The sequence below is a fragment of the Ictidomys tridecemlineatus genome, chromosome 1 (genome assembly GCF_052094955.1).
Source record: "Ictidomys tridecemlineatus isolate mIctTri1 chromosome 1, mIctTri1.hap1, whole genome shotgun sequence".
Lineage (NCBI taxonomy): Eukaryota > Metazoa > Chordata > Mammalia > Rodentia > Sciuridae > Ictidomys > Ictidomys tridecemlineatus.
Window position 1 is genome coordinate 89,770,431 of NC_135477.1, and position 13,068 is coordinate 89,783,498.

The 13,068-nt window shown below is 34.9% G+C and overlaps 1 protein-coding gene across 3 annotated transcripts in view; it reads left to right on the forward strand.

The window, feature by feature from the left end:
* Tent2 (terminal nucleotidyltransferase 2) overlaps positions 1 to 13,068 on the forward strand; it is a 62,455-nt gene that overhangs the window by 8,295 nt on the left and 41,092 nt on the right. For all 3 annotated transcript variants that reach the window (XM_013360195.4, XM_078044266.1, XM_005329006.5), the window contains exon 5: positions 1,234 to 1,471. In XM_013360195.4, the coding sequence (XP_013215649.2) occupies positions 1,234 to 1,471 (238 nt within the window). The remainder of the gene's footprint in view (positions 1 to 1,233; positions 1,472 to 13,068) is intronic.

A 13,068-nucleotide genomic window follows, 5' to 3' on the forward strand; every position in this document is an offset into this window, starting at 1 on the left:
ATACTTTTATTTCTAATAAAGTTTTTAATGTTCTTTGATTTATACAGGCAAGATTATATAATAGAAAATATAGTAAACATTTCTGTATGACATAAAGCTTTCTAAAGACCTTTCTTCTTTTCCCCTCTCCTCTCTCTCCCTTCCTCCTCCTTCCTTCCTCCTCTCTCTTCCTCCTTCCCCTCCTCCCCATTTTTTTCTTTCCTTTTCTTTCCTTTTTTCCCTTCACCTTTGTGCTGGGGATTGAACCTAGAGTCTGTCTCATGCTAGATAAGTGCTCTGTCACTGAACTATTTCCTCAGCCCTGGTTATTTTCTTCATCAAAGTTTTGATGCATTTGCTTCTTTCTACTTCTTTTGCTTCTGATCACCACACTTTTTTTCTGGATCCTAATGAAAGAAAATTATTAACAGCATGTTACTTCATCCCAAAACATGTCAGCTTTTTCCTTCTAAAAATAAATATATTCTCTATAACCAAAATACATTGATCCTGCCCAAGAAACTTATATTAATACAATACTCATATCTGAGGTGCAGTTCATTTTCAGATATCTTCAGTTGTCTAATATCTTTATGGCTTATACAGAAGTATCTCTTAATTTGGTCTGTCTTGTTGATACATAGGCATATTTGAAGAGCCCTTTTAAAAACCTTCACTTAATCTTATCCTTTTTGTGATAGAGTTAGATGTTTGGTTATTAGTGATTGCATAAATAAAAATGTTCTATAAAGTTTTCACCGATGAACTGGGTAAGGTGGCACACGCCTGTAATCTCAGTGGCTCGGAAGGCTGAGACAAGAGGATTGTGTGTTCAGAGCCAGCCTCAGCAATGGTGAAGCACTAAGCAATGAGACCCTGTCTTTAAATAAAATACAAAATAGGGCTAGGGATACGGCTCAGTGGTTGAGTGCCCTTGAGTTCAATCCCTGGTACCAAAAAAAAAAAAAAAAAAAGTTTTCACTGCTGAGATGAAACATAGGAATAGTCCAAATGCAGGAGAATAATAGCTCTAATATATACCTGTAGTTTTTTTCTATATCTATTATTACTACTCATTTTTCTAAGATGAAGAGGTATTTTTTCTGCTGAAAACTTAATATGGAGCTAATAATGTAGCCTTATTTAAAGAATCATAATGTTGTGATGATCTATTAGGATATTTATGTGTTTTAATTGTTTATTATTATCAGAAAGTTGTATCTATAATCACTAAGGTATATTGCTTGTTTCCAGGAGACTAAGCGATGAAAAAAACCTTCCTCTTGACGGTAAACGGCAGCGTTTCCATTCACCCCACCAAGAGCCAACTGTAGTTAACCAGATAGTGCCTTTATCAGGTGAACGAAGATACTCGATGCCGCCATTGTTTCATACGCCCTATGTACCAGATATAGTCAGATGTGTTCCACTTTTTCGAGAAATACCGTTTTTAGAACCTAGAGAAATCCCATTGCCTGAGGCCAAAGATAAGGTAAGAATAATGCCGATTTTAGTTTTGTCTTTGGAAATTTAATATAAATAATGTATTAAAAGAAGCTGTTTAAAGTACTTTTCATCCCAATTTTCTAAGTATTACTTTGAATTTTGTTTGCTATTTTATCTATGTCATCAGGGAATCAGATTTTCCCTGATATATAAAAATTTGGAATGAGAGCCCAAAACACTTGATTTTATAGTTTAAACCCTTGTTACTTGTTCTTATTTACAGAAAAATTAGTTTTTCATATGATTATTGTAATAAAATGTTAAAAAGCACTTTCTTTTAGAATATTTGTGTTTATATTATAAGGTTTTTAAATGTCAAAAATAAAGAATTCAGGAGTCTCTGAGGAAGTAATGCATTCAAAGTAATATGATCAAAAGAGACAACAAAAATATTTGTAAAAATCTTTCAGGTAAAATGAAATGTAACTATTTAAATAATAATTCTTGAAAATTGACATTATCAGCATTGGGAAGTTATTTAATACTCAATAGTAGAAGTGTATCATATTTAGTTAAAGGTTACAAAAAAAACTTCTAGGTAATTGTGAAAGGTTTATTATGAAATATCTTTGCCCTTTTGGATTTTCTATGGCTTATACTTGATGTTTTTCAAAGCTACTCCTTTTGGACATTTGTAGGCTAAGGAGAAAGAGCCCAGAGAGTGTAGTGACTTTGCTTTACTCATTTTTGGGTTCCTAGCAACTAGTGCAGGTCTGGAACATAGAAAATGTACAGAAAATGGCAGATCAAAAAAGCAACATCTGCTTCATTTCTTCTTTGGGCTGCTTTTTAATTTTCTATCTTTCATTGAGTTATGATGATACCATAAAATTTACCCTTTCATGTGTACATTTTGGTGGTTTTTAGTATATTCACAAAGTTCTGCAACCATCACCACCAACTAATTTCAAAACATTCATCACCCCCCCCAGAGAAACCTTGTACCAAGTAGCAGTCAGTCCCCTATCTGTCACCCCCACCACTTCTTCCCATGCCTACAAAAACTACTATTTTCCTTGTGGAATTGTCTATTCTAGACATTCCATATAAGTTGACTAATACAACATATGGCCATTTGTGTCTATTTTTACTTGGCATAATGGTTTTGGGATTTATCCATTTTATAGCATCTATCAGTACCATATTCCTTTTTATATTTGAATAATATTCCATTTTGTGCTTATCATCTTTTGTTAATACATTTGTTAATTGATTAATTTTTAGGTTTTTATTTTTTGGCTGTTATGAATAATGCTGATATGAATATATTTGTGCACATTTTTATATGAACATATTTATTTTTATTTCTCTTAGGTGTATACCTGGGCATAAAATTGTTGGGTTATATGGTAATTCTTTGTTTAACTTTTTTTTTTTCCTGTCAGTGCTAGGGGTAGAACCAAGGGCCTTGCATATGCCAGGCAAATAACTCTACCATTGAGCTATATCTCCCGTCCTATATTTAACTCTTTGAGGATCAGCCACAGTATTTTCTTAAGTGCTTGCACAATTTTAGATTCCAATTGCAGTGTACAAATGTTCTGCTTTCTTCCTATCCTTGCTCATGTTTGTGACACTTGTTATTGTCTTTTTCATTTTGTTTGTTTTTGATAGTGAGCCAGGGACTTGGGCATGTTAGGTAAGCACTCTACCATTGAACTATGTCCTACATCCCAGCCCTGTCTTTTTTAGTATAGCCATTTTACTGGGTGTGAGATGATATCTTGTGAATGTTTTTCTTCAATACTGCCAATTGAACCCATGCCCTTGTACATGCTAGGCAAGCATTCTACTACTGAGCTACATCTTCAGACCTTCTCATTGTGATTTTGATTTGCGTCTTCCTAATGATTAATGTTGTTGAACATCTTATCATTTGCTTGTTGGATATTTGGATGTCTTGTTTGGAGAAATGTCTTTTCAGATTGTTTGCACATTTTTAAATTGGGTTGTTTTTATTGTTTAGTTGAGAGTTTTTATTTTCTAAATATCAGACCATTATCAGGTATATGATTTGCAAATATTTTGTTTCTTTCTTGATTTGTCTTTTAACTTTCTTGTTGGTAACTTTAAAGGACAGAATCTTTTCATTTGATGCAGTTCATTTAATTTGTTTTTCTTTATTTGCTTGTGCTACTAGTGTTGAATCTAAGAATCTATTGCTTAATCTACGTAATGAAGCATAGTGCTGTTCTGAGATTTTTATAGTTCTATTTCTTTTTCCTTTCTTTTCTTTTAGGTACCAGGGATTGAACTTAGGTGGCACTTACCCACTGATCCACATCGTCAGCCCTATTTTGTATTTTATTTAGAGACAGGGTTTCACTGAGTTGCTTAGCGCCTCACTTTTTTGCTGAGGCTGGCTTTGAACTTGCAATCCTCCTGTCTCAGCCTCCCAAGCTGCTGAGATTACAGGTGTATGCTACTGTCCCTGGCTAGTTCTATTTCTTATATTTAGAACTTAATACATTTTGAGTTAATTTTTGTGTATGATATAAAGTAGGTGGTTCAGTTTTATTCCACTTGTCCCAGCACAATATATGGAAAAAACTATTCTCCTGTACATTTCTTCCCTTAAGATAAAGTAGAACCAGTGAGAGAGAGGAAAAAGCAAAATGAAATGAGAAAAGACCAACTTGGGATGTTTTGGTGCTCTTTCTTCCTTCCTCTTTCCCCATTCTTTCTCCCTTCTTTGCTTTCTCATTTCAAAGAAATTTATGATGCTATAATGTGAAAACATATGGTAGAAGCAATTTATTTACTAGTTCTAGAAGCAAATTTGTTAATTTTTTTGAATGAATATATAAACATAGACTATATATGGGTTTTTAGTATATAGACTATATATGGATTTTTAGTATATGTATGTCCCTAGGACCTTTTTTAAAATTTATTTATTCCTATTTGTTATATATGACTGCAGAATGTAATTCATTTTATATTACACATATAGAGCACAATTTTTCAAGTCTCTGGTTGTATACAAAGTGCTTTCACACCATTCATGTTTTCATACATGCACTTAGGGTAATGATGTCTAACTTATTCTACTGTCTTTCCTATCCCCATGCCTCCCCCCATCCCTTCCCTCCCCTTTGCCCTAAAGGTTCTCCATTTCTCTCCATGCTCCACCCTGTCCCATTTTGAGTCAGCATCCTCAAATCAAAGAAAACATTTGGCCTTTGTATTTTTAGGATTGGCTTACTTCACTTAGCATTATATTCTCCAACTCCATCTATTTACCTGCAAGTGCCATGATTTTATTCTCTTCTAATGCTGAGTAATATTCCATTGTGTATATATATACTGAATTTTCCCTTATCCATTCATTTACTGAAGGGCATCTGGGTGGTTCTACAATTTAGCTATTGTGAATTATTCTGCTATAAACATTGATGTAGCTGTGTTCCTGTAGCATGCTGCTTTTAAGTTCTTTGTGTATAAACTGAGGAGTGGGATAGCTGGGTCAAATGGTGGTTCCCTTCCAAGTTTTCCAAGGAATCTCCATACTGCTTTACAGATTGGCTACACTAATTTGAAGTCCCACTAGCAATGTATGAGTGTGCCTTTCCCCCACATTCTTGCCAATACTTACTGTTGTTTGTATGTATAATAGCTGCCATTCGGACTGAAGTGAGAAGAAATCTTAGATAGTTTTGATTTGCATTTCTCTAATTGATAGAGATGTTGCACATTTTTTCATATATTTGTTGATTGATTGTATATCATCTTCTGAGAAGTGTGTTTTTTTTTTTTTTTGGTGTTAAGTTTTTTGAGTGCTTTATATATCCTATAGATTAATGCTCTATCTGATGTGCTTTGCTCCCATTCTGTAGGCTCTCTATTCACCTCACTGATTGTTTCTTTTGCTGAGAAGAAGCTTTTTAGTTTGAATCCATCCCACTTATTGATTACTGATTTTAATTCTTATGCTATAGGAGTCTTGTTAAGGAAGTCAGAGCCTAATCTGACATGATGAAGATTTGGACCTACTTTTTTTTCTATTCGGCGCAAGGTGTCTAGTTTAATTCCTAGGTCCTTGATCCACTTTGAGTTGAGTTTTGTGCATGGTGAGAGATAGAAGTTTAATTTCATTTTGTTACATATGGATTTCCGGTTTTCCCAGCACCATTTGTTGAAGAGGCTTTCTTTTCTCCAATGTATGTTTTTGGTGCCTTTGTCTTACATGAAATAACTGTATTTATGTCGGTTTGTCTCTGTGTCCACTATTCTGTACCATTGGTCTACACGTCTGTTTTGGAGCCAATACCATGGTTTTTGTTGTTGTTGTTATTTCTGTTGCTCTGTAGTATAAAGTCTGGTATAGTAATGCCACCAGCTTCACTCTTCTTGTTAAAGATTGCTTTGGCTATTCTGGGTCTCTTATTTTTCCAGATGAATTTCATGGCTGCTTTTTCTATTTCTATGAGGAATGTCATCAGGATTTTGATTGGAATTGCATTGAATCTGTATAGGCTTTTGGTAATATGGTCATTTTGACAATATTAATTCTGCCTATCCAAGAACAAGGTGGATCTTTCCATCTTCTAAGGTGTTTTTTGATTTCTCTCTTTAGGGTTCTGTAGGTTTCATTGTAGAGGTCTTTTACCTCTTTTGTTCAGTTGATTCCCTAAGTATTTAATTTTTTTTTTTTTTTTTTGGTGGCTATTGTAAATGGGGTCGTTTTTCTAGTTTCTCTTTCAGAGGATTTGTCACTGATGTACACAAATGCCTTTGCTTTATGGGTGTTGATTTTATATTCTACTACTTTGCTGAATTTATTTACTAGTTTTAGAAGATTTCTGGTGGAATTTTTTGGGTCTTCTAGCTATAGAATCATATTGCCAGCAAATAGTAATAATTTGAGTTCTTTTCCTATCCGTATCTCTTTAATTTTTTTCATCTAATTGCTCTGGCTAGAGTTTCAAGAACCATGTTAAATAGAAGTGGTAAAAGAGGGCATCCCTTCTTGTTCCAGTTTTTTAGAGGGAATGCTTTCAATTTTTCTCCATTTAGAATGATGTTGGCCTGGGCCTTAGCATAGATAGCTTTTATAATGTTGAGAAATGTTCCTGTTATTCCTGATTTTTCTAGTGTTTTGAACATGAAAGGGTGCTGTATTTTGTCGTGCTTTTCTGCATTTATTGAGATGATCATAGGATTCTTTAAGTGTATTGATGTGGTGAATTACATTTATTGATTTCTGTATATTGAACCAAACTTGCATCCCTGAGATGAACCTCACTTGATCGTGGTACACTATCTTTTTGATATGCTTTTGTATTTGATTTGCCAGAATTTAATTGAGAAGTTTTGCATCTGTATTCATCAGAGATATTTCTTTTTTTGATGTGTTTTGGTCTGGTTTTGGAATCAGGGTGTTATTGGCCTCATAGAATGTGTTTGGAAATGTTTCCTGTTTTTTTATTTCATGAAATAGTTTGAGGGGTATTGATGTTAGTTTTTCTTTAAAAGTCTTGTAGAACTAAGCTGTGTATTCATCTGATAGGGCCTGTTTTTAAAATGAGATTTGTTATGTATATAGATACTGTACATTCTCTATATTTGTGCACGTATTTATGTATTTTTGGTTAATTATTAGAACTAACCTAATAGTTCTGGATATGGAGTAGGCATACTCTGAGTCTCAGTAAATTTAACAACATAAAATTCACATTAATCAGTATACCTCATCTGGTAAAATGTGATTCCTATCACACTTTACTTGGTTACATAGAAAAAGTTTATTCTACATGTAATGTTTTTGCAATTAAGCATTTATTTCAGAGAGAGAGATTTTGCGGTTGTATCTTTTTCTTTGAATGCTATTTTTTTTCTTCCTAATTGTGGGAGAAAGAAAGCAAGGTTCAGTGGTCATTCTTTAAGTGACCATTTTTTTTTTTTAAAGAAAGCTAATGTTTATTAATGACTCTTCTAGGCATTCTACTCATGCTATATCATTTAGTCTATTCAGCCACCCCTTGACATGAATATTATCCTAATTTATTGAGGTTCAGAAAGCTAAATAACTTATTCAAGGTTATACTTATTAAGTGACAAAACTGAGATTTGACCCTTGTCTCCAAAAGAAAAAATAAAAAAGAAAAAAAGGAGGAACTTAAGATGCTTAAAATGAAGAGTAGGGAGATGACATTCTCAGACCTCTCCTGTTATGGTTTGTATGTGAGTTGTCCTCCAAAAGCTTACATGTGAGAAAATGCAAGAAGGTTCAGAGGAGAAATGATTGGGTTGTGACAGTCTTAACCCAATCAGTGAATTAATCCCCTGATAGGGATTAACTGTGGTAATTGAAGTGGTAGGGTGTGGCTGAAGGAGGTAGGAATTGAGGTGTGGCTATGGGGTATATATTTTGTATCTGAAGAGTGGAGTCTCTCTCTTTGCTTCCTGATGATGTGAGCTGCTTCCCTCTGCTACTCTTTTCTGCCATGATGTTCAGCTTCACCTGGATCCCTGAGTAATGGAGCTGGCCTTCTGTGGACTGACCTCTGAAACCGTGAGCCCAAATAAACTTTTCCTCCCCTGCAGTTGTGCTGGTCAGATTCTTTTAGTCACAGCAGCGAAAAAGCTGACTAAAACAATAATATCAAGTGATTTATAACAGTACTAACTGATATTTATTGTCTATCTTTGCCATCAGTGTGCTCAGGTTTATATGGTTTACCTCTGTAGCATGGTTAAAAAGTGAATAGAGAATTCAGTATGAAGTAAAAGTATGGCAGTGGAGCCAGGCGAGGTGGTACACGCCTGTAATCCCAGTGTCTTGGGAGGCTGAGGCACAAGGTTCACAAGTTCAAAGCCAGCCTCAGCAAAAGTGAGGCACTAAGCAACTCAGTGAGATTGTGTCTCAAAATAAAATAGAAAAAAGGGCTGGGGATGTGGCTTAGTGGTTGAATGCCCCTAAGTTCAATCCCTGATAACCCCCCCAAAAAGAAAAAAAGTAGGACAGTGGTTTTCGACTTTGAATTTACAGAATGCCATTGAAGGTTTTTGAGTAGAGGAAATAACACAATGAGGTTTGTATTTTTAAGAGGCTGTATATTTCAGTATGATGGAGTTTGGTTTGGAATGAGGTGGGGCCAAAAGATAGATGATTACCTTGAGCTTGTTATGCATCTAGATAAGAGGCTGAACCTTTCTGTTATAGCATATGGTAGTGATGATAGATAGTGCATAAGGAAAATTGTTGGAATGTGGGGATAATTGAATATAGGGAAGACAGAGACATGAGTGACTCCAGTGATTTGATTCTGGGCAAGGAACAGAGATTTTTAGTGTATAAATTGATTGAGGAAATAGTTAAGAGAATTTGAGACACTGGGAAATCTGCATTAACATTTTCGCTCTTGAGAAACCTCATATTCTACAAATTGCACACTAAGCACGTAGGGCTTATAGAGAATAATGTTGGAGCAGACTACTAAAAACAGTTTTGTAACAAGAACACCATCAAGAATAATAATTGATATCTTGGGAAATAACTTGGATAGACCAAGCAGGCAGCTTGGTGTCCATGGCTGCTAGATGCTGCTGCAGGGGATATTAAAAATATACAAAATAAAGTTGAGACGCTGACTCATGGTGGGCATTGAGACAAAGCAGTTAGAAAATGGGGCTCCAAGTCAGTGAGGCTGCTAAGGTTGAGACAAAAGAAAATGTTCTGAGTGAGAAGGCTAGGGGTATGCTTTCTTGAGCAATAATCCTGGATGCAAATGCTTATTTTTAGTTGTCTTAGATCTCTAAGGACCTGTGCCTCGGTAGTGGCCATGCTGAGTGAGGATTTTTCTTCATTGTGATGATTGTAATTCTGTAGTTGCTCTTCTATGCACAAATCACCAACAAATGAAACTTCCATGTTAAATTGATACCACTCCCTGCAGTATATAAGCTTATTGGTAGTGTAGGAAAACATTTTGTAACTGAACTTATAGTGTGTGTTTGCAGTTCTGAAGTAAGGTCAAGGCTAGAGGTACGGGTCCCAAAGACATCTGAATTAAAAATGACATTGAAACTCCTGGAGTAGATTTGATTTTTTATTTTAGTACTCAGAAGATATTTGTGAGTGCTAGACATGAGAGAGGCAATGTAGTAGTGCTAAAAATACATGGTCTATTTACCATTTACAAACAGATTAGAGGGAGAGCCATTAAAAATGATCATGCAAATCAAAGTTTTATTTTTATATTTATGAGTGCTATGAAGGAAAATTAGAGTGCTGAGAAAATGTATTTGATTTCTCAGGGAAAGCATCCTAGAGGAGGAAGATCTGAAAGATGATTTAGGATTCAACTAGTTAAAGAGTGGCAGGAGGGGGAATAATGCTTTATTTTATTTATTTATTTCATTGATTTTATTTTTTTAAATACATGACAGCGGAATGCATTACAATTCTTATTACACATATAGAGCACAAATTTTCATATCTTTGTATGTAAAGTATGTTCACGCCAGTTCATGTCTGTATACATGTACTTTTTTTGCATTAAAATTCTTATAACACATGCATACCACAATTTTTCATATCTCTTTTTGTATATAAAATATGTTGACACCCAATTCGTGTCTTCATATATGTACTTTGGATAATGATGTCCATCACATTCCACCATCCTTGCTAATTCCCTGCCCCCTCTTTTTCCCACCACCCCTCTCCCCTATCTAGAATTCATCTATTCCTCTCATGCTCCCCCTCCTTACCCACTGTTAGTTAGCCTCCTTATATTAGAGAAAACATTCGGCATTTGTTTTTTTGGGATTGGCTAACTTCACTTAGCATTATCTTCTCCAACGTCATCCATTTACCTGCAAATGCCATGATTTTATTCTCTTTTATTGCTGAGTAAAATTCCATTGTGTATATATGCCACATTTTTTTTATTCATTCATCTACTGAAGGGCATCTAGGTTGGCTCCACAGTTTAGCTATTGTGAATTGTGCTGCTATAAATGTTGATGTGTCTGTGTCCCTGTAGTATGCTATTTTTAAGTCCTTTGAGTATAGTCCGAGGAGAGGGATAGCTGGGTCAAATGGTGATTCCATTCCCAGATTTCCAAGAATCTCCATACTGCTTTCCAGATTGGCTGCACCAATTTGCAGTCCCACCAGCAACGTATGAATGTACATTTTTCTCCACATCCTCGCCAACACTTATTGTTGTTTGTCTTCATAATAGCTACCATTCTGATTGGAGTGAGATGATATCTTAGAGTAGTTTTGATTTGTATTGCTCTGGTTGCTAGAGATGATGAGCATTTTTTCATATATTTGTTGATTGATTGTATATCCTCTTCTGAGAAGTGTCTGTTCAGGTCCTTGGCCCATTTGTTGATTGGGTTATTTGCTTTTTTGGTGCTTAGCTTTTTGAGTTCTTTATATACCCTAGAGATTAGTGCTCTATCGGATGTGTGAGGGATACAAATTTGCTCCCAGGATGTAGGCTGTCTGTTCACCTCACAGATTGTTTCTTTTGCTGAGAAGAAACTTTTTAGATTGATTCCATCCCATTTATTGATTCTTGATTTTAATTCTTGCGCTACAGGAGTCTTATTAAGGAAGTGGGGGGTAATCCTACATGATGAAGATTAGGGCCTACTTTTTCTTCTGTTAGACACAGAGTCTCTGGTCTTCTTCCTAGGTCCTTCATTCATTTTGAGTTAAGTTTTTTGCATGGTGAGAGATAGGGGTTTAATTTCATTTTGTTGCATATGGATTTCCAGTTTTCCCAGCACATTTGTGGAAGATACTGTCTTTTCTTCAGTGCATGTTTTTGGCACCTTTGTCTAATATAAAATAATTGTAATTTCTGTGTACTCTATTCTGTACCATTGGTCTACCAGTCTGTTTTGGTGCCAATACCATGCTGTTTTTGTTACTATTGCTCTGTAGTATAGTTTAAGGTCAGGGATGTCGATACCACCTGCTTCATTCTTCCTGCTAAGGATTGCTTTAGCTATTCTGGGTCTCTTATTTTTCCAGATGAATTTCATGACTGCTTTTTCTATTTCTATGAGGAATGCAATTGGGATTTTGATCGGAATTACATTAAATCTGTATAGTGCTTTTAGTAGTATGGTCATTTTGATAATATTAATTCTGCCTATCCAAGAACTAGATAGATCTTTCCATCTTCTAAGGTCTCCTTTGATTTCTCTCTTTAGGGTTCTGTAGTTTTCATTGTATAGATCTTTCATCTCTTTCGTTGAGTTGATTCCCAAGTATCTTATTTTTTTTTTTTTTGAGGTAACTGTAAATGGGGTAGTTTTCCTCATTTCCTTCTCAGAGGATTTGTCACTGATATACAGAATTGCCTTTGATTTATGGGTGTTGATTTTATATTCTGCTACTTTGCTGAATTCATTTACTAGTTCTAAAAGTTTTCTGGTGGAGTTTTTTTTGGGTCTTCTGGGTATAGAATTATATTGTCAGCAAATAGTGCTAATTTAAGTTCTTCTTTTTCTATACATATCCCTTTAATTTCTTTCAGCTGTCTAGTTGTTCTGGCCACTGTTTCAAGAACTATGTTGAATAGAAGTGGTGAAAGAGGGCATTCCTGTGTTGTTTCAGTTTTTAGAGAGAATGCCTTCAATTTTTCTCCATTTAGAATGATTTGGCCTGAGGCTTAGCATAGATAGCCTTTACGATGTTGAGATAAGTTCCTGTTATCCCTAGTTTTTCTGATGTTTCGAACATAAAGAGGTGCTGTATTTTGTCAAATATTTTTTCAGCATCTATTGAGATGATCATATGATTCCTATCTTTAAGTCTATTGATGTTATGAATTACATTTATTGATTTCTGTATGTTGAACCAACCTTGCATCCCTTGGATGAGTCCCACTTGATCATGGTACACAATCTTTTTGATACGTTTTGTATTTGATTTGCCAGAATTTTATTGAGAATTTTTGCATCTATGTTCATTAGAGATATTGGTCTGAAGTTTTCTTTCTTTGATGTGTCTTTGCCTGGTTTTGGGGGTCAGGATGATATTGCCCTCATACAATGAGTTTGGAATTACAGCGTTTTTTTCTATTTCCTGAAATAAACTGAAGAGTATTGGTATTAGTTATTCTTTAAAGGTCTTGTAGAACTCAGCTCTGTATCCATCTGGTCCTGGTCTTTTCTTGGTTGGTAAGCTTCTGATGGTGTCTTCTATTTCCTCACTCAATGTTGGTATGTTTAAATTGTGTGTATCTTCCTGACTCAGTCTATGCAAATTGTATAACTTAAGAAATTTGTCGATGCCTTCAATATCTTTTATCTTATTGGAGTATAAGATTTCAAAATGATTTTTAATTATCCTCTATTTCTGTAGTGTCTGCTGTGTTATTACCCTTTTCATCATGTATGCTGGTAATTTGAGTTCTCTCTCTCCTTCTCTTCGTTAGTGTGGCTAAGAGTCTGTCAATTTTATTTACTTTTTCAAAGAAACAACTTTTTGTTTTGTCAATTTTTTCAGTTTTTTCTTTTGTTTTGATTTCATTCATTTCAGCTCTAATTTTAATTACTTTTCACCTTCTGCTTTTGCTGCTGATTTGTTCTTCTTTTTCTAGGGCTTTGAGATGT